The 22,612-nt window shown below is 45.6% G+C and overlaps 1 protein-coding gene across 1 annotated transcript in view; it reads right to left on the bottom strand.

The window, feature by feature from the left end:
• Ldlrad3 (low density lipoprotein receptor class A domain containing 3) overlaps positions 1–22,612 on the bottom strand; it is a 287,400-nt gene that overhangs the window by 205,227 nt on the left and 59,561 nt on the right. The window contains exon 2 of the mRNA XM_008852383.3: positions 322–468. Coding sequence (XP_008850605.1) covers positions 322–468 — 147 coding nt within the window. The remainder of the gene's footprint in view (positions 1–321; positions 469–22,612) is intronic.

Below are 22,612 nucleotides of genomic sequence, written 5' to 3'. Positions count from 1 at the left end.
ATGGGGGTCGATCGTTCTGACCAGACTTGCATGTCTTGGGAAACCGGTCGACCCCAGCCGGCTGGAAAGTAAAGACTCTGCTTGATTTTTACATCTCCAATCCCGTGTATTTGTTATCTGGAGGGGACCCATCGAGTCACGGACCCTAACACTACCACCCTAATGCTTCTGTGATGATCACACTGGTCAGGGACAGAGGGACAGCTGGCCCACCAGCTTACAGAAGGCAGAGGGTACCAGGTCAAAGCCAGATCAGGGCCTATTGCTGTTGTCCTGGAAATCTGCCAGCACCCACCCCGGCCCATGCAAGCGGCCACTCACGGCATTCCTTCTCGTCACTCTTGTCGAAGCAGTCGGGCAGCCCATCACACTGCCAGGCACCCGGAATGCACCTCCCGTTGCTGCACATGAAGTTACCTGGGATGTTGCACTCATTGGTGAAGTTGTTCCCAGGGAGCAGCTGGCTCTCTGTGGAGAGAGAAAGAGAGAGAGAGAGAGAGAGAGAGAGAGAGAGAGAGAGAGAGAGAGAGAGAGAATAGGTGATTAGAGGGTACAATGACCATAGCAAGGGCCTGAGCCCTGGCCCAACTGGAAAGGCTGCTGCTCAGCACAGGGGAGACCTGCAGTGGGTACCTTTGCCTCTCCAGATCTCAGTTGCTTCACCTATGAAACAGACTGATGATCTAACCCACCTCAGTGCAGGGATTCCCTGGGGACTAGCTGGAGAAATACAGGGGAAGCACTCAGAGTCCAGCATACAACAGGTGCCTAGCTCTGTCCTAAAGATTGGTGAGAAAGGGGGTTGGAGAGATGGCTCAGAGGTTAAGAGCCCACACTACTCACAAAAGACCCAAGTTCGGTTCCTAGCATCCATGTCAGATGGCTCACAACTACCCATAACTCCAGTTCTAGGGGCTCAGATATCCTCTTCTGGCTGCCACGGGCACCCACAGGCACATGTGCACAGACATATACAGATACACATACACACACAGAGCCTGGGGGAAAGAGAAATAAAAAAAATAATCTTTAGATTGGTGAGAAAATCCAAATTCTCTTTCCTAGCCAGCAGTAACAGCTAAAAATTCAAGCCCAGATAGGACTATGTACTGGACTCCTATTACCTACAACAGTAGTAGCCGTCAAGCCTCAGACTCACAGTCCCTCAATCAGAGTCCTTGAATTCAGGCCAAGTTGGCAGGAACACGGGGAGATCATTTCCCACCAAGAAATAGGACACCTCAATCTACAAATTGACCTGCCTGAAGTTGCATGGGTAGGAAAGGCCAAGATGAAACCTGACCTCAGGCCTGCTAACCCCAGGGAGGCTACCCTGATCACTACCCTACCAAGAATTACTAGAGCTTTTAGAACCAAGCCCCAAGGTTCCAGTTGAAGTCCACTGAGCAATCATAAAGTACCAAGAGCCTTACTTACTACCACCCTCAGACAGGAAAGTAAACAAGGACCTGAAGTGGCAGGTAGGGACAATACAGAGCTCCTCCAGTGGTGGAGGGTGGGGGTGGATGTTCCAGGGAGCCAAGATCTAATGGATCAGATCAAGCCCAGCCAGTGTGATCAAAGGCTGGGAGATAAGGAGCCATCAGGAAGTAAAATGGTCTCTAAGGAAAGGGAAGAAAAGACCAGTTTGCAGCACATTGAAGCTCTTGCCTCCTCTTGAGTCATTCAATAAACATTTACTGGCCATTTATGACTTGAAACTTGTACTATGCAGGAAAGACTCAAGGCTAGGGCTCCTTCCTAGCTGGAAATGGACACAAGCATGCTAATGCTACAGTGATAAGATCCTGCCTGGGGGGTAACAAGAGATCAAGGCCTCTGATCCTCTTTCACAAGCTTTGCCAAAGGAAAGATTAACACCCAGGTCCTTCCTCACACTCCTTCCCACGCCACTAGGCTTGCTATGAGACCCACTGGGTCTCCTAGTAAATTGCTGCTCACGCCATAGCACAGAACATCTCCGTTCCCTTCTCTCTGGAAAGTTCTGGGCTTCTCCAAGCACAAATAAGCACTTACACTGTTGTCTGATAATGCTACTGCTGAGGTGGTACTAAAAATATTTTTATAACTGGAGCAAGCAAGCAAGAACCAATGGGAACGGACACAGACACGGGTTAGCAGCACCACACCAGACCTAGCACCGTGGATATTCCTCGGAGACCATCTGCCACACAGTACTAAATTAGCAACATACATACATGTCTCTCTTCTGAAATAAGTATTCACAGTTCACTGGCAAACTCCAAGAGACACTACAGAAAAGGCTCCGCTCAGCCCTAGGACATCACAGCCCTGATCCCTTGCCCACTCATCACTTCTGAAGATGGCCAGTGCCCTTCTCCATTGCTGCAGCCACAACTCCAGTCCAAGCAGCTACCATCTCCTACAAGGATCACTGCCAGCTACAACTTGGTCTCCTGGCCTCCCAGCTTATCCTGCCCCCTCCCTCCAGCCCCAGTCCACAATCCTTTACTAGCTAGAAGGATCTTTATAAACCATCAACTATCACAATCCTTATTTTAAGAAGCCACTAAATGAGGGGCTAGGGAGGTGGCTCAGTTGGTAAAGTGCTTGATATGCAAACATGAGGACCTGAGTTCAATTCCCCAAACCCACAAACAAAAGACAATGGGTGCTAGCACTTATAATCCCAGCACTGGGGAGGTGGAGACAGGTGGATCCCTGAGGTTTCCTGACCAGCCAGCAGAGCCTACTTGGCGAGTTCCAGGCTAGTGAAACATCCTGTCTCAAAAAAACAAGGTGCGCAATGTTTGAGGAAAAATTGCTAAGGTTGTCCTCTGGCCTTAACTCACACACACAGACACACACACACACACAGACACACACACAGACACACACAGACACACACACACATGCATACATGCATGTGCATACTCCCACACATCCACACATAAACACAAAGGCAGAGAGAGAGAGAGAGAGAGAGAGAGAGAGAGAGAAATAGCTTCCCAGTGTTCTTTTAATTGTTTTTGATGTGTGTGTGTGCTTGTATGAGTTTATGTGTACCATGTGCATGCAGAAGCCCACCGAGGCCAGAAGAGGCCACTGGGTCCCCCGGTTACAAGGCAGCATGTGGGTGATGGAAACTTAGCCCAGGTCCTCTAAAAGAGCAGCATGTGCTCTTAACTACTGAGCTATGATCTCAGTGTCCGCTCCCCAGTCTTCTTTAGTCAGAATTCAAGGCAAAAATCAAGAAAGATTCCAGTACAGAGGTGGCATTTGCAGGGGAGGCTGATATGAAGTAAAGACCCTTCGGGTCAAGGGAACAGTGTCAGCAAAGACTTGATACAGGAAGGTGCAGCCTGGAACATGGAAGGGTCTGAAATAAAAGACATGCAGTTCTGACTACTGGGAATTATAAACACCCTGTGATTTCTTCTCCCAATCTACTACCCAGTCTGAATCAGGACACTATTCCAGTATTCCAACATAGGACTTCCTCTGACTACAGCTCCAGAAAGTCACCATTAACCCTGCAATGACTTCATTATTTCCCAGTGAGGGATCTGGATACCCATGGGGAGGAGCACAGAAGAGCAGCAGTCACATGTTAGTTTCTAGCCAGACACCACATGCTCAGCCCAGAAACCCCACGCACTCCAGCTGTTTGAGAACAACTGCTCCAGGCCTCACCAGCCAGCAGGGAACTCTCAGGGCTGTGGAATGCAGAGCTGTTGCTCTGTTCCATTTGGAAATCACTTACACTTGCTTTTGTAGAGCTAAGTCCTCGAAGGCAAACCCGCTGGAAAAGCCACTACAACTGTGAAATCTTGTTCTGATAAACAGATTTCTGGAACCAGAAAATTGGCCAGATTAGATTCCGAAGATGCTGCTCTGAGGATCAATAAGGCTGGCAACACATGGACTTGATGAATGACTGCATGGGGGTAGAGACTAAATACCCCATCCGTTACAAATGTCCTGCCAAGCCCACAGCACCCTGCCTGCTGGATAACAACAGACACATGCTCTGCACTCTCCCGAGTAGCTCCATCCTGCTTGTGGGGGGCACCCAGGCTAATGCCTTGGGGAAGTCACATCATCAAACACAAGAAGAGAGGGAGAAATTGAGGCAAAGAGAAGATCCTCCTGATGATTCTGTGTCCCAAACCTTCCTCAAACCCATCCGAACTGCCTCACTGACCTGGCAGCACCAAAGCCAAGGTACCATGATCTCCTGTCTCCTTCTCAACCAGCAGTCTGCACAGGGGAGACTTTTGTCTGTGTGGGGACATATGTCAAGGCCTGGAGACATTTTTAGTTGTCATGATTAGGGGTAGGGTGCTATTGCAAAGGCCAAGAATAGAGCTTTGCATGGAAAGGTCTGGAACTTAACAAATGTTCAGCTTTGACTGTTAGAAATGGCAAGTATATTGTATTACCATTTCTCCTGTTCTACCACACAATGAGAGGTCATAACAGGGAGCCATCTGGCCTGACACGTCAATAGTGCTGAGGCAGAGTAATCCCTGTTTAAAACAATCTGCTACTTACCACTTCTCACTACCTCTCCTCTTCACAAAGAGTGTTTTAAATGCAGCTGATGGTGTCTGTGTGCTATTAGCATAAATGGGAACCCTTGCATGGTTTACAGAGCCCAGCATGATCTTGTTCCTGCAGACCCTACAACTTCCTTTGGAACCATTTTCTTTTGTAAGTTTTATTTATTTTTATTTTAGGGTATACGTGTATTGCCTGCATATATGTAGGTGCACCCGTGTTGTGCAATGCCTGCAGAGACTGTTGGATCCCCTGGAACTGGAATTATGGACAGTTGTTAGCTGCCATGTGGCCAGTGGGATCCGAACTTGGGTCTTCTGCAAGAACAGCCAGTGTTCTTAACCCCTGAGCCATCTCTCCAGCCCCTGGAACCATTTTCTTGATCACACCATTGTCTTTCCTGCCCCCGGGTTTCCAAACATGCTACTTGTTGACCTTGAAGATTCTTCAGCCCACCTTGTGTTTATGAAGGCATTTTGTTCGCCCCAAATTTGTATCTTGAAGGCCTAATTGTTAGTGTCTCACAATGGAATTCTATTTTAAGATGGGGTTCTTAAAGAGGTAATAAAATTAAAATGAAGCTATTAGAGAGGGCCCTAGTTCAGCATGAGTGGTATCCTTACACAAAGAGGAAATTAGGACACAGACATCACAGAGGGAAACGAATATGAAGATATAGAAAGAAGGTGGCCATCTGGAAAGCAAGAAAGGCATGATAAGAAGAAACGAACCCTGTGGACACCCCGCTGACATCCCCGACTGGGAGACAAGCAGTCTCTGACATTCTAGTAGCACAGACTTATGGGAGCCCTAGCTTCCTCCTGTTCATTTTTCAGACCCCAGCATAAATCACCAGCTCTGAGATCCTGTCCCAGACACCCTTGACACTGGTCCCTCTATTGGTCACTCTGGTCAGGTGGCTCATGTTTTCCTTTATCTCAACTTGTGCTGATGGTTATCTCTGCACGATGTCTCCACTAGACAGAATGTTCTCTCCAGAGGCACAGGCTCCTTTTTGTTCGGAGCTGATCCCAGGCACCTGCCACCCCAACTCTCCCATAAATATCTCTGACAACTCTAAGAAGAATACCAGGCGTGGCATTACTACCTTAATCCCATTCCTGGTACTCGTCCTGGAAAGCCTCACACACCCTCACTCCATCCCCTGGTATGTCAAGGGGGTCTGTACAGACACAGTAAAAATAAGGGACCTAGGGGTGTCTGGACTTGAACAAGTAAATTCTTACTGTGGCTGCCTAAAAAGAGGTTAGAAATCTTCTCGGCCCAACAGCTGGACTTTCTAGTGGCTGAGCTATTTATCTCATCTTGGTGTCTGGGGACACATTTAAAATCCAAAAATGACAAGCATAAGTGCAAACTTGGCTTGCTGGGGTTTCTCCTCTCTTCTCTTTTTTTTTCATTAAGCTGAAGAATGAAAAGGAGTTGCCTGTTTCCAGCACAGAGCATCACTTAACTGAAAATAACTACACCAGCTGTACAAGAATGGAAGAATAAAAGCCAAGCCCTTTCCTACTGGGTGAAGAAGAGCAGCCCACTGCCTAAACACAGTCTCTGGCACCCACAGCTCTACTTGATGTGAGGAACAAGAATGGGGCACCTCAAAACTCCAGCAGGGGCTGTATTCAGCTGGAGTCTTTTCAGAACACTTGGTGAATGACACTGACTTTTCAGCTGGGAAATGGTAATTTCATTCGGACAGCTGGAATCTGCTGGAGAATCTCCTTGCTCTCCACTCAGTCCCTCTCCCTAGCAGTATGGGTCACGATGCAGTCTGAATAAACATCTGCAAACCATCGGCAGGCCCCACTTTCCGATTTCTGCCCAGTAGTCATTATTCTCCTCCTTCACTTCCTGACCGTCTAGGTCTGTGGGCCCAGTGAACAGCAGCACAAGACACACAAATACATGTGTGTAGCACATATGCAGCTTAGCACTTGGGTTTGAAGATCTCAAATAGATCTTCCCTAATCCAACCCCAAGAGTCAACAGCTCTTCCCATTGCCAGGTGCCAGCAGAGAGTTCAGGGGTCACTTGTTTCCCTGTGACTCATTCTTGAGATATACACACATATGTACACATACTCAGGTAAGCCCACCTAGAGTGCTGTTCTGCAGTGACCTTTTCTAAGCATCCCTAGAGCATCTCTAAAGACCCCTCCCACTCTAGACTGCTCCTATGTAGCATATTAGAACCACCAACATCTGTATTGTGCATTTCCTAAAGCCATCTGGTTCTTATCACACCACTGACTTTGTGTTTAAGCTTAGATATGGGAGTATCTGGCTGTCACGGAGAAGGCAGTAGTCACACAGGATGTCTAAGTCTGGTCTGGCTCCAAGCACCGGAATCTAGCCAGGTCTGCAGCCTTGTCTAACCTGCCTCCTCCTGCCCTGTAAGCTCATTCCACTAGTGCTGCCTCCATTTACCCATCTAACTGAGGAAGATACCACTAAGAAGGCAGTTCAGAAAGTATAAAATGGCAGCACAGACAGCTGACCCTTGATAGTGACAGGTGCCTGATAGAAGATCACATGTAGTTTGTAAGAAACAAGTTAAGGATGGAGCAGATCACCCAGACAGTGAGTACATCCAGCTGTCAACCCAGCTCTGCCCATTACACAGGTTCATGGCTTGTTTCATGGAGCAGAAATGTTTTTGAAATGATGAATACTTTGTTTCCTTCTTACAGAACAAGTCAATAAAGAAAGCCAATGGCTGATGTTCATGAAGCAAGCAAAAAGAAAACGAAATAGTTCAGGAAAAGGACAGGTTTTCACAAGGAGACCCTTTGTAGATAATTTTTCTCCTGTACTTGTAGCCTCATTAAGAGTCTGAGCCATTACTTACATTGTAAATACAATTTTTCATTTTTTATGCATTGCTGCATTTCATAAGAAAAATTATGTGGGACTGGTGTTCATGTTGTAGGGACCTGTAGAACCATCAGGAGGTCACTCTTTGTGAGGTCCCATGTTTCGGGACCTCAAGGCATGCCCACCTCACAATGCCTGCCCTCAAGGTGAGCCCTGAGCCACACTGGAGCCTGCCCCCATCTCTCCTTCTCCTTCTTCAATAGCCCTCCAGAAGTCAGTTACTGTTGGCTTTCCACTAGGGAAGACCTAACATCTGCTGAAGCACTTGGAAGTTGCAGTAGTTTAGCAGTCATTCTTTTTTATGTCTTATAAACAGGCACCCTGCCCATTTTGTATATGAAGAAACAGACTCAAGACATGACTGGTCCAAAGTCACACAGCTAGAGACGGCCAGATAGTAAACAAATACTTCAGATGTAGAGGCCAAGAGACTGGATTAAGTATATTAAGTAGGCACTCATGTAAGACAGAGAATAATATCCCATGAAATTTTTATTGATAAAATTCAAAATATGTTCAAAATTGATCACAAATGTCTACTTTTATATTTTTCTAACTATTCAAACATGTAGCTCAGAAAGTGTCGAAAAACAAGTGGAGGGCAGAAATGGCCCACTGTCAATCAACAGCTATGCCATCTGCCCATCCCATCAACCCTCCACACTACAAAGAGGCCACTCTTTACTTAGTGCCCCCTGACCCCGAGTGACCTTGGCTCTCTTGCTGCCCCAACAACAAATAAGTACCAGGCATCCATAGAACACTTCACAAACAACAGCAGATGAAGGTGTGGGGACATAATCTGTCGACTCCTAAAGACCTTTCTGGTTCTGATATGCTCATGTGAATGTATCTGAACAGCCTTGAACTCCATTTTTGCTTTGACATTGAACCTACATAATAAAACTCTTCTAAGTTCCCAGGAAAACAGGTCCAGGAGTGGAGGTCCAGATGCTCTCATACATCTCCAAGTACTCTTTTCATTTCAAGCCCACCTGCAACCTCACCAAAGGTGGACTGTGCATCAAGTGAGCCAAGAGTCCAGTGTAAGACACCCCTTCTCCCTTTGCCTATGCAGCTTCCAACATCAGGGGTCAGTGATGCTGAGTTGAAGGACAGGAGAGAGGAAAGCTTGAAGAACAACTTTATCAGGCTGGTGAGAAGCTAGGGTTATGATAAGGCCAGTCAAACCTGCATTTAGTAGTTCTCAGACACAGCCAGGGGTCAGAAAGAAGGGCTGTGCTTCAACCTCAAGTTCATTCCCAGGCACCCAAAGACATGTGCGTGCAATCATCTCCGCAGTCACCAGAAACCATTCTGTAGCCGACCATCTGCTCACACAAAGACCCCTGGGCAGGGTAAAGATGGAACATAACAATGCCAGCCAGGGAATGAGCCAGAAAAGCAAAATGACCTTCACTCAGGCCCCAAAGCACATCTTTATGAGCTCAGGGTAAGGAAAGGTTTCTGGAATAAGACTCAAAACAAGGGAAGACCATAAAGGAAAAGATGCTGCATACAACTGCATTAAAATGTCAGCTTCTGATTGCCAACAGATACCATAAAGTGGCTAAAAGACAAGCCGCTCACTGGAAGAAGACACTTACCACACCAGGATGACAAAGTGTTGATAAGAAGAATTTTCTTTTTTCTTTATTATTTTTATTTTATGTGTATGTGTGTACTGCCTGCATGTAGGTAAGTGCACCCGTGTCGTGCAATGCCCACGAAGGTCAGAAGAGGCTGTCAGATGCCCTGGGACTGGAGTTATAGACAGCTGCCGTGTGGGTGCTGGAATTCAAACCCAGGTCTTCTGCTAGAACAACCAGTGTTCTTAATCGCTGAGCCATCTCTCCAGCCCCAAGAAGAATTTTCTTATAAAGCTATATGAGAAAACAAACGATGGGACAACAACAACAAAAAAAAAATGGACAAAGCATCAGGAGCAGGTACTTCTACTGATGAGGGAACTTTACCAGCCACTTACTGTGCACTACACAGTTACTTGCAATCAGTGATTAATGGAATGGGGAAGCTTTCTTCCACACCCATCAGAGTTGCAAAAATTTGAAGTCTGACATTCTCAAGTGACAAGATGATGAGGAACATGGTGGAGGGTCTTTGAAGAACATTCCGGCAGCTCCACACAATGCCCAAGATGCTCGCCTAGGCTGCAAACAAACATGCACACAGCACATAAGACAAGACACAAACTGTGACCAGGGAGATCGCTCAGTAGGTGAAAGGAACTGTGGTACAAGTCTGATGGCCTGAGTTCAATCACCAAACCCCCCCTATACACACACAGAAAAGGTAGACTGTAGTGGTTCCCACCTGCAATTCCAGCCCGTCTACAGCAAAGAATCAGCTGAAAGCTCACACAGGCAGAGCAGCGGAAATAAGAGAGATGCTGCCTCAAAAACAGGGTAGATGAAGAGAACCCATCCAAAAATGTCCTCTGACTTCTGCACATGTGCCCAAACTCAGACAGAGAGACAGACAGACACACACAGACACAGACACACAGACACACACAGACACAGACACACAGACACACAGACACACACACACACACACACACACACAACTGCAAAGCAAATTACAAAGGAGAATAGAGAAAAACATACCCATTTCCATGGTGGCCTAGTACCCAGGGTCTGGGGCACTATGAATTCATATGGACAATTCTAAGAAACATAACACCAAGTGAAAGATCAAGTTGTGGATTATCATCTATACTAGGCTTAGACAGTATATAGGAAAGATAAATAAGAAAATGCAGGATTATGGTCACTTCTGGCAGATGTGATCAGAGAGATTATCAATGAACTTCCAATGTAAAATGTGTTTCTTTTTGTTTTTTTGAGACAGGGTCTCCCTGTAGCCCCAGCTGGCCTGGAACTCACTATGGAGGTTAGACTCAATATCACAGAGATCCACCTGCCTCTGGCTCCCGAGGGCTGGGATTAAAGATGTGTGGCACCACACCCGGCCAAAATGTCTTTCTTTAAACAAGCTGATACAAGCAAAGTAACAGTACTCAGGGAAGCTGGGTAGTGAGCACATGGGCTTGCTTGGTGTTATTCTCAGTAACTTTTCTGTAGCCTTTAAAAACACAGGCCTGGAGAGATGGGTCAGCAGTTAAGAGCCCTGGGTGCTCTTGCAGAGGACTCAGGTTCAATTCCTAGCACCCACATGGCAGTTAACAACTGTCTGTAACTCCAGTTCTAGGGGATGCAACGTCCTCTTCTGGCCTTCACAGGCATTGCATGCACGGGTGAGCTTATGTAAATGCAGGCAAAACACATGTACACATAAAAATAAATAAATAAAAATTAAAAACTGTGGGGCTGGAGAGTTGGCTCAGCAGTTAAGAGCACTAACTGCTCTTGCAGAGGACCTGAGTTCCATTCCCAGCACCCACATGGCAGCTAACAATCGTCCATAACTCCAGTTTCAGGGGAATTCAACTCCCTTTTCTGACCTCCATGGACTGTTGCATGACACAAGTGCACTTACACACATGCAGGCAACACACATATACACAAAATAACTAAAAAAATTTTAATTATAAACGGTATTAATAAAATTCATTTTAAAGAACAAACACTACATTGATATTTGAGAAATATCTATAAAAGATAAATGGTACCACTCACCAGTAATATTCTAAATTTAAAAAAAACCCTCACTGTAAAGGAACGCAGGATGAAGGGGACAAGCATCACACTAGAAGAGATGGACGGCACAAATGTGAGAATGCTCATCTGAGAGATTCGTTCTCAAATGAATTCTTTTCTTATTTTGAAAGGCAGCAACAGTTGCACAGTAACAGCCAACTGTGGTGAAAAAACTAAGCATATCTCACCAGAAGGATTTACCCACCCGACATATTAAGCGGAGGCATTCCAAAGGCAAAAATAGCTGAGCCTAGCCAGCAGGCCAGACAATCGAGACGCTAACTCCCCAAGAAGTTAGGGCTGGACAACTCACCTAGGCTGACTTCCTTAGAATGATCCCCATCTGCCTCTGCATCCTTCAGGCCAGTTGAGAAAGGCTTGGGACAGAAGGCTCAGCGTTGCGGCAGTAGAAGATAGGGATTGCTTGGTAGAGCTCCCTGGCTTCTGCCGCTAAGGAGCATGGGAAAAATGGCATGAGGCATTGGCGAGAGAAGCAGCATGGAAACCAGAGAAAGCCAACACTTCCACCTTGCTCCCCCATCGCCACACTCCACTCTCTACTGGAAAGCAAATGTTAAAATGCGGAGCGCATGCTCTGGAGGCAGTCAGACCAGGGGTCTTTTAAAAGGTTTAATTCTCTTATAATTACTACAGCGAACTGGGTGATTTCAGACAAGTGAACTACCCTCGCTGAGCCTCGAGTCTCCATTTGTAGAACTGGGGTAACCCCACCTCTCTGGCAGTTCTGCTGAGAGATAAAAGGATGTCAGATGAATAGAACACAAACAGACGAAGTACACACAGCAGAGCAGGTAGCACATACTTGGGGTTTAATTAGCTGCACAGTATCTGTTGCTCTTTCCTTCTCTCCATTCGCTCTCTCTGACTCTACTTGTAGCTCTGGTACTATTAGTGGTATTCAGAGAAGGTTATGTCCCAGACTAGACTGTCCTTGCCTCCCTAAAAGGGTCACAGCCTGGGCAGGGGAAAGCCTGCTGGAACTGGGGCTGCTTGCCTGAGACAATTATCACTTGGATCCAAAAGCAAACCATAGAGACAGATAGCAGGGTTTAATAGCTGAGTAGCTCACCAGGCAAACCCTGCTTGTTGTCTTCCCCTAAACAATCTTCTCAGCTCAGTAAATCCTAATAAAGAGCCCTGAGGCTGGGGAGATGGCTCAGTGGGTAGAGTGTGCTGTGCAAGCCTGAGGACCCGAGTTCAAATTTCCATAACTCACACAAAACTGGGCATGATAATCCCAGTGCTCCTACAGTGGGATGGGAATCAGAGACAGGAGAATGTCTGGGAGCTGGAGTACACGGAGGCAAAACAAGAGACCCTGTCTCAAACGAGGTGGAAGACAAAGACCGACTCCTGAGATTATCCTCTGGCTTCCACACAAGCACCACAGCATGTGTGTGCCCATACTTACACACAAATAGGCACATGTACACAAGATTGGGGGTTGGGGAGAAGCCTTCCTTGGGCCATTCCCAGGAATCTCTACTTGCAACCAAACTATAACATGAACCAATTCATCTGAAGACCCTGGAATTACTTCCCCACCCTGAGCCTGTTTTCTCATGCATAAAGCCAGGCACTGATAGACAATGTCTTAGTCCTTTTTCAATTCTTAATGTGCTCGCTCTTTGTTTCTACAGATACATACCTTGCAACAGGCAAACATTATGCCATCTGTCTATCCGATATAGATGGTCTTCAGTATTTAAAAGTAATGCCTGGGTTCACACTGAGGTCTTCCCCTACAGGGCAGGTCCTTCCTCCGACCTAACATACAACAACAGAGAACCAAGGATCACCAGCCCATTGAAAGGCAGGCTGGAGTTGCCTGAACACACCAAGTTCCTGGCTGCTGGGGAGACCCAGTCCTGGTTCTGCTATCCCCCAAGATGATGGGTCCCACACACCCACAGGAAATACATCCAGAGGGCCTGGGGTCAGACCTGCCTCCTGTCCCCTGTGGCGCCAGTTCACTTCAGTTACCCACAGCCTTCCATCATGTCTCAGCAAATGAATAATTGTCTGGCTTATCACTTCCTATTCAGATAGGAACTCTCTGGGAAAATCAAAAACCGCCAGCCTGTTACTGCCAAGCAAGGGGGGAATATCTATTAACCAGTGCGTCTTCTTAAATTTTCTTAAGTAGCTTAATCCATTAAACCTTCCTGTTTCTACAATCTGCTCACGCAAGCACCCTCCCTCCATGCTGAGCTGACAACAGGCTCTCCATCACAAGGAATTAGCTGACGTCTTGAGCAAATGCTGTTGGGACATCTAGCAAGCACTAGAGTTAAACAGTATTTACTGTGGGAGTCATCAATGATCATAGCTCTCAGAACAATTTACCTATACAAGAGATTTGTCAGATTTGATGAGTCAGGGTGCTCAAACCCATGGCTGAACCTGTTCGAGCTTTCCAGACTGCAAAGGGTAGTTTGTTACTGCCTAGAAAACAAAGTGATTTAAAAATGAAGGAGGGCTGGATGTGGGCATGCCTACAATCCTGGTGCTTGGAAGGCTGAGGCAGGAGGAGCTTGAATCTCAAAAGACAAAAAAGAAAATATCTAAGGCAGGATTACAGAGCTATTGTCATTCCTACCACACTATAGCTCAGGTGCTCCGAATCCCAATTCCCCTCTACCCAACCTCAGGGAATGGCTTCACCAGCAGGACTCAGTTTGCCCACTTACAAAAGGGAAACAGACCAAACATACCCCTAAGGAGTTCCCTGGGTAATCAAAGAGAAAGGGCTGTGTCATTAAAAAAAACAAACAAACAAAAAAAACAAACAAAAACTCTAAAGGGAAAAAATATATAATACAAATTAAATGGAAGCTTCCAGGTTTCAACACATTTTATGAGAGCACACAGATAGAGGCCATAAGATTAACCAGGGCTCACTTCTTAAAGGTATTATTATTCACTATTAAAGAGTTACTATTCTATAAAAACTAGATGTCATGTAGATACATAATATATCATTTCACAAGGCATACCACTATAATGTAACACGTGATTAGTAATTAGAGGAAGGGTGATCTGAACTATACAAGGATTCACCCTGCATTGAATACAATAGAATTGTTCCAGGTAGATGAGAGAGCAGGAATAAGGAGCTGTTCATTAAGAAATGATTTTTCAATAAATTCAATAACATGCCCCACAGTGTAGCTCCTGGTCCTCCAGTTACTGCATTGATCTCTGCTAATGGGGACAGTTCAGAATGACGGTACTGGCAAGAAGTCAAAAGGCCTGGTGAACACTGAGCTCATGATTCACTTTCAAACTGTCTACAACCCTGCAACTCTCTCTCAGTCCCTAACATCAGCTGGTTCCTGCCCTCAGCAGATTCCTAGCTCTGTCTTCACTGAGTCACTTGGCCTACCAGTCACTGAACCTAATAGTTACTTTTCTCTATTTACTCCTCGCACTCTTTTTTGCTGTTGTTCTTTTTATTTCCGAAGAAGGCTTTCACCATGTAGCCCAGGCTGACTTCAAAACCCAATCTTCCTGCCTCTCAGCAGAAGTGCAGAGGGGCGGGTTGCAGGTATGAGACACCGTGTCTGGTCTTGGTGCACAGTTCCACTGCACTGGGCCACCTGGATCATCTCTTCCTTTTAAAACCACACCCCCTTAGTGGCCTACGCCTCCTGTCCCCCTGCCTCCCTCATACACCAGACTCTCTGACCTTCCCTTCCCAGCCACCTTGGAGACAGCTTCCTCCACCCACCCCAAGCTCAGAGCTCCTCTCCCATTTGCACAAGCAAGATCCATCTTTCTGGATACGACAGGTTGTTCACTATTAGGTTCAACCTTCATGGAGATAAGCCCAATCTGACACTATCACTTCCAGCTAAGGCCTTGTCCTTTCAACTCCACCTGTTACCCAAGCTTCACACTTTTACCCCCTACAACCAAAGATATTTCCATCCCAACATCAACCTGCTCCCCCTGCCAACCATCCCTCTCCCTCATTCCCATGGACATCAGTCAGCAGGTAGTAACTATTTCTCAGCATTCATCTTTCCTCTCTATCCCTGTCTCCCACAACCCTAGCACAAACCCTTCTGTTTTGTGACCTGCGACCTCACCGCATTTCTCAGCCTGCAGAAGGCATCCTTCACTGAACTGTATGATGAATCTTACAATTTCATTCAATGTTTCAAATGTATCCATGGCACCATCCCCTGAAGGATAAAGTTGGAGGTCCTAGAGTATTGCAGGTAGCCCACCTCTCCAAATGTTTCCTCCCTAGCCTCACAGAGAGGGTGCATACCCACCCAGTCCTCTCAACTTCTGCAAACCTCTGCCACTTCACTTACCAGAATGCTCCATAAACTTCTGTTGTGCCTGGCTACATGCTCAGGGTCACAGCAGCTTTTGTACTAGAGGAGGGCTGTTTCCTAATGTAGCCCTGAGCCCAGAAAATTTATAGGAAGGGAGGGGAGGGAGAGAAGGAAGGAGAAAGGAGGGACAGATGAGTGTGTGGGTGGATGGATGAAAATATGGTCACTTGCTTCCTTGCACTGTAATATTATGAAGGCATGCTACCAAACATTTTGTGGATTATTAGGATGATTTCCACATCTGATCATGGCTTAAGATTTATGTAACAAACATGTCATCATTCTCAGATATTATAATAATTTTATGCAAATGTGCTAATTAAGAAAAATGGATGGGGTGTTGGAGAGATGACTCAGTAGTTAAATGCATTGGCTGCTCTTGCAGAGGACCCAGGTTCTGTTCCTAACACCTACATGGCACATGGTGGTTAACAACAATCTGTAACTCCAGTTCCAAGGGATCCAAAGTTCCCTCTCCTGTCCTTTGTGGGCATTACATGCACACATTGCACTTACATACATGCAGGCAAAACACACATACACATAAAATAAAAGTAAATAAATTTAAAAAGAAAAAGAGGGATGCAGAAGCCAAAGTATTTTAAATTCATATTATTGTTTTATTTCCTAAGAAGTCAATGAATCCTTAGATTCTCAATGAAATGATCTTGCACCTTTGAATTAGCTTGAGTGTAAACCATGAATTCTTCAAGTCTCAAAGTCAAAAGTCAGAGGCAACCCAATCTTAAAGCCCAACTTCAGCAGGTAAGAGCTTGCTTCCAGAATGCCTGGGCACAAACACTGCATATGGTGATGGGTTGTCAGCATTATCTGACACAGCTGTCCATTATTCATTCTCCTATGATGGCCTCTTCTCACAGAGCTGGTTCACAAGAAGTCAAGGTCAGATCCATGTGATGGGAAGAAGAGCCAGACCCACACATGTCCATGGAGTGACACACCCCTAAGTGTCATCCCTAGGTTTCTATGCAGCCTTGGGTTGAGATAGCCTCTTAGTCAAGCCTATGGGTCCCAGCCATAAAAAGGCCAGATCCCTCTCCCTGTGGTAAATCCCCAACCATCAGCACCCTATCCTTGGCCTTTATTTGTTTCTATCGGTATCTAGGGAGTAGTGACAGCTGCAGTCCAGTGGCATTTGGGACTGGGACTCTCACCTAAAGCAAAAAAAAATAAGCCTTTTGCTACTGGAGATGATGAGGGTGTCCTGGCAGGAATGAGAGGACCTCAAGGGGCTGGGTCAAGAGCCGGTCTTTTTCATAAACCTCCACAGAAGTGTTGGAACCAGGCCCCCAGCTACCCCAGTTTTAGGCAGCCTTGGCATCTAACGCCCCAGGCTGCTTACCAGTATGGAAGGTGGCAACTTTCCCCATGCTTTGAACATGAAGAGGAAAGTACTACCTTCATGGGAATCTGCCAAGAGTTTAGGGGGCAGGACTAATATGAGGGATGCCAGCAGAATAAAGAGGACATTGAACTGGAGCTGCACATAGCCCCAGCACCCCTCCCTACCTCTCTCCCTGGGTCACCAGTGGGCCTTGGTGCTAACCACATGAAGGACCTCGGTTTTTAAGGGATTGGGTCTCATTGCATGGCCTCGATAATCAGTTCAGTAGGCTCCCGTCCCAGCCTGGCACATCTCACTCTCTACCTCACATCATGATCCACCCCTTACTGCATGCCGATAATGCATTTACAGACAGCCAAGACTCTCTGGCCAAAAGGAAAAATTTCACCTAATTAAATAAAAAAAAAAAGCAGAAAACCAAAGCCTTTAACTAGTGCCAGAAAGAAAAAAGGCAACTTGATCTTTTATGGAACTTTTGAGGCAGGAATGCCATTTTTTTTTTTCTAAATGCATCTTTTAGAACAATTCTCTATGTCTCTAACTAGAATTCCTTAAAGAATCAATAAGAAAACTGAAAACAAACAAAGAGAAAATGGATAAAGGGAATGAGAGATAGTGGCACTAAAACAAGGTGACTAATAAGCAAATGAAAAGATCGCAGAGCTAGAGAGAAGGTTTGGTGGTTAATGCTCTTACCAGGCAAGTGTAAGTCCCCAAGTTCAGATCCCAGAAACTCAGGTAAATGTCAGGTGGATGTGGCAGCCCGCCTGTAATTCCAGCCTGAGAAGGGCAGGGACAGGGGATCCCCAGAGAAAGCTGGCTAGGGAGACTAGCCATATCAGTGAGCTCTGGGTTTGATTGAGAGCCCTTGCCTCAATGAAAAAGGTAGAAGAGTAATGGAGGATGACTCCTGACATCGACCTCAGGCCTCTATATGCACACCCCCTGAGAACATACCACCCCCCCCCGTGTGTGTGTGTGTGTGTGTGTGTGTGTGTGTGTGTGTGCATGTGTTTGTAGGTGGGGGATAATCCATAATTTAAGCAATAGTTCAACTGAGTCAAGTGAAAATGTCATTTTTAAAGGATATGATTTGTAAGTATGTTAAAAAATGTCATTTGAGTTGGCCATGGATATGAGGAAACCGGCTTTGGTACTCTATAGTAGGTGTATAAATCGGTTGACCTTCCTGGGGCTATCTGGCAAATAAGAAAGGATCCAACAGAATCTACCAACAGTTAACTTTGGATGCATCCATTCCATGTCTAGGACTCTCTCCCTAAGAATACACTCATGCAGACAGCAATAGATAGAATATTCATTTCTTTTTTCACAGCATTATTTATAAAAGCTCAAACCTAACCTATTATCAAGAGAGAAATGAAAATCACATGTACCTAAACTGACACTTATGTCTTCAAGGTTTGGACGGTGGACTGTGGAGCTCTTGAGGGTCCTTTAGAAAGCGCATATATTCTCCATTGGCATCCTTTTGTCAAAAGGACTGAATATATGTGGAGGACAGATAAGAGCTTCCAAGATGATGTGGAGGGAGAGCTAAACAGCACTGCTTACAAAGCATAGAGAGAAAGAGAGAGAGAGATTGAGACTGATTCAAGAACAAAAACTAAAAGGAAAAGGTCACCTATTCATGAAATCACAAAATATATATAAAAAGACTAAACAGTCCTTAAACTTAAGAAATTCAAGTTTGGGAGAAGAGTATTTGGCATGGCTGGTAGAACTCACAAACCCAAATACTGGCTTAAACTTAAAAGGAAACTTAGTAGGGAATCATATGAATAAGACTGTGAATGGCTCTTCCTTAGTGAGTTATGAAAAGAAATAATTCAAAGACTCTAGGAGAGAGCTTATGAACTTCCCCTTGGCCTCAGGTGCCCCCATCCTCCTGCCCAGCTCCACCCCCAACAAGAACCACACACCCCTAGTGGCTGAGGTAAGATGCGGCTGAGGTGAGATGGAAGTATGTGGACTCTGACTGTGGTTAAGGTTTATAAATTGAATTTGTCCTCTGTGAGGAATCCAGTATGTCTCTCCAAGTCTTCCTTGCACTCTCTGTAAGCCCACAATTATAGCCTGCTCTGGACTCCTGTTTCCAGGCTACTGGGTCTTCCAGGTGGCCTCAGGCCACGATTTCTGTTGGAAATTCAAAGGAGTTCCAAGCAAGACCGCCAGAGGCTGGAGCCCAAGCCGAGTAGTCTGTTTGCCAAGATGGGTTATCCTTGAAACCCAAGTGTGCGCAGGGTCATCCCACAACCAGCCTCCTGGAAAAGGGAGCAGAAATGAGAAGGTTCTAACATTGAGTGAAAGGAGCCAGACACTCTTCCTAGTTCAAGAGCAGAACAAGTTTACCTGTGATGTTAGAAGTCAGGGTCAGTGGTGGGGTGGGAGGATGATGTGACACTCCCTAGGGTGCTGGGGTGTAAGATGCTGTTTCTTGATCTAAGCCCTGCCCCTGCCCCCCAGGTGTGTTTACTTCATGAAAATGCATACAAGCTCTGCAAGGCAGTGCTGCTTAAATGTTTCAGGCTTTTTTTATATTTATTTTTCCTTAAAAAAAAAAATTAAGGAGCATGTTTTTGGACAGCACAGCTGACTCAAGCAAGGTCTCTGCCACTGCTAGCTGACTGCCTAATTCCTTACATCTACAGCCAGAGCCACAAACAGAATCCTGGGTCCAAGTCACGTCATGTCCTGTCCTGCAGCCTACAATGGGTGGATCTTGTGGGGACGAGCAGTCTGAAGGGAATGGCATGTTCAGAATTTATTTTTAATTGATTTGCTCATTTTCCCCTAACACTCAATACGGCCCTACCCTGAATGCCCAAAATGGCATCAGCCACGCCCTGATAAACCCCAAGCATTCAGAGTTCTCAAGCCTGGCGCAAGGCCCTACAGCCACATCCACTGAAGAACCAGACTCTAGGATACACTTGGAAAGGTCTGAGAGGCACTCTGTTTCATTCCAAAATGAGTCCAGGCTGTGGAGGGGGATGCCCCTCCTAGAGGCCAGCTCCACCTCCAGTTGCAATTAAGCTCAGTCCCCAAACACTCCTGGAGTTATGCTTGGTTGTCCTGGAACTTACAGGGTCTTGCTTTTCCATGGGGTAGTTTGGCAGTTCTCCTTTCTTTTGTTAAATAAAGGTTTTTGTTGTCTTTGGCAAAAAAAGTAAAGTTTATAGCAAACTACACAGAGAGAAAAGCAATCTGGAATGATTTATAGTCAATGAACCCACAGATTAGGCAAACAAACCCTGATTCTTCCTGAAGCTCAGTCAGAAGGCTAAATAGGGCTTGCTCGCTCTCTTTTGCCCTAATGACTTTTTCAGAAAGGCACTGTCAAGCCACCACTGCTGCCCAGAGGTTCAGGGAGAGAAGGCTCAACTCCAGAAGGAGGCCAAGCTCAGCTCACCAGCAAGGTTTGTAGATGGGCAACATGTGGGAAAGGAGGAAGCAGAGGAGGAGGGCTACCCGACCAAAGGAGTATTGTGACATCACTACAGGACCACTCACTATTCCAGTCACTACAACTCCAGGGCCCAACAGAAGCCATCATTTTCCATGATGGTGTCACAGCTATTTATTAAAAACAAAATGGGAATTTAATACCACTCACTGTTACTCTGCAAAGAAGCCCTTCCTCGTCTTTATCTTCAGGGCATAGGTTCACACCTCCACAGGACCAAACCCTATAGCAAACTCTACAATACCACAACTCTACAGAGCTGATAACCCAGGTGGCTGGCTACAAGGAGCCAGCAGGTAGACAATGTACACAGCATGGATACTGTTGGAGATCAGAAATGATACTCCACTTTGGACTCTTCAAGCTGAGAGCACATGGGGAAGAAAACATGCAGGGAAGGACTTTCTCTTAACTTCCCATGTGCCTTCAATGTTATAACTTCTAGAAAATTCTGTTGTTAATCCGTTCCTCAGGTACTGCATCAACCACGAGAGTCTGTTCCTTACTGCAGAAAGAAAGACTAGAGTTGACATCAGACCCAGAGACCACAACAACTTTGTCCCAGGTTATCATTTGCTCTTTGGGTCCATTCACCTGCTCCCAAAATCATCACCTCCCCAAAATTCCCTATGGCAGAGAAAGCTCTTGCTCCCCTACAATATGTTAGACAAATAGATTGTTGATAGCTTCTGGGGTAGGATGGATTTCATCTTGCTGCTCAGAATAGCACACCATTCAGACTTAGGGACTCTTTGTTTCTGGAATTTTCCATGTGATAGTTTCAGACCTTGGACTGTAGGTTAATGAAACCATAGAAAGTGAATTTGTGCATAAAGGGGACCATAGTACATAGGTCTCTCTCTCTCCCTCCCACCCCCCAATGTCCCTCAGGTTCTGTGTTGCCACAAAAGAAACAGCTCCTGTTCAAACTTCAGCCCTGAGCAATTCAATCACCAGTCACCTCCTTCAGCCTCATAAAAAATCCCAACATGGGTAAACACGAAAAGGCCACTCAAAGCTCAGTTTCCATGAAAGGGAGGTGACAAGGTGCGGAAGGAACACTTCAGATCACAGTCCTCCAGCCCCAGGACCCCAGGACCCAGGGCAGTAGCTAGTCTCAGATCCAAAGAGCACACCAGGACAGGCTTAAAGGAGAAGGGGCTAACTAAAGATGTTACAAACTTATCTTCATTAAGGGCATGCCAGCACCCAGCCTTAGCCCCGCTCTCCTATGACACCTTCTATCCAGGTGACAACTCCTATCTGTGGAGCAGACCTTAGGCCACAGTCCAATTCCCAAAGAGAAGGTAAATACCAACATGCTCCTAGGGGTTATAAAGTCCTCAGGAAAAAGGAAATAAATTTCTTTTTTAAAAAACATTTATTATTTTTATTTTTTTATGTATATGCGTGTATTGCCTGCATGTAGGTAAGTGCACCCATGTTATACAATGCCTGGAGAGGACAGAAGAGGCTGTCAGATCCCCTGGAACTGGAGTTACAGTTGTTAGCTGCCATTTGGGGGCTGGAATTCGAACCCAGGTCTTCTGCAAGAACAGCCAATGTTCTTAACTGCTGAGCCATCTCTCCAGCCCCAGGAATAAATTTCATAAAATGCCATCCAAAGAAATAGATATCCATCCATCCATCTGTCCTTCCAAGGCCCTTAGTTTAACAAGCTGCCAACATGCCAGGAGACTTGGCTAGCAGGGAGGATTTCAGAAAAATGAGCTTTCACTAAACTCCCTTAAGCATCATTGGGCTCACCACTGCTTTAAGGACAAGATAAGAAAGTTCAAAAACACTGGGAAAACAAAGTATTTCTCAGAATTTCCCTACAAATAGGAACAGCATTTCTCTCTCTAAATAGAACAGACATAATCATCTTTGGGTAAGCCAATTTATACATAATAGATTTTTAAATTTTTTCAAAACCAATAAATAGGTTCTGAACTGAAGTAGAGAGATTAAAATGTAAACAATGCCTGATTCCCATCCTCTGCCCAAGTTTTGTTTTCTTTGTACCTTTTTCATCCAGTTTTTGTTGTTTTCTGTTTCAAAATTCCCAGTGGTTCACATCTTGAAGCAAAGATTTGTTACTCCAAGTTCTTAACCTCTAGCAACTTTAGAATGGAGAAGGAAGGCAATCTAAGTTAACTAATTAAAATCAATAGTAAGAAACCAACAACAAAAAGGCATTAATAAGCATTTCAAATTAAAAACAGCTATAGCTGATGCACAATTTCTTGCACCACAGCTGTGCAGTCAGGCTGTGA

The sequence above is a fragment of the Nannospalax galili genome, unplaced genomic scaffold (assembly GCF_000622305.1).
Source record: "Nannospalax galili isolate Female #2095 unplaced genomic scaffold, S.galili_v1.0 scaffold126, whole genome shotgun sequence".
NCBI lineage: Eukaryota > Metazoa > Chordata > Mammalia > Rodentia > Spalacidae > Nannospalax > Nannospalax galili.
The sequence above is the reverse complement of the archived record's forward strand: the minus strand, read 5'-3'. Positions and strand labels throughout refer to the sequence as shown.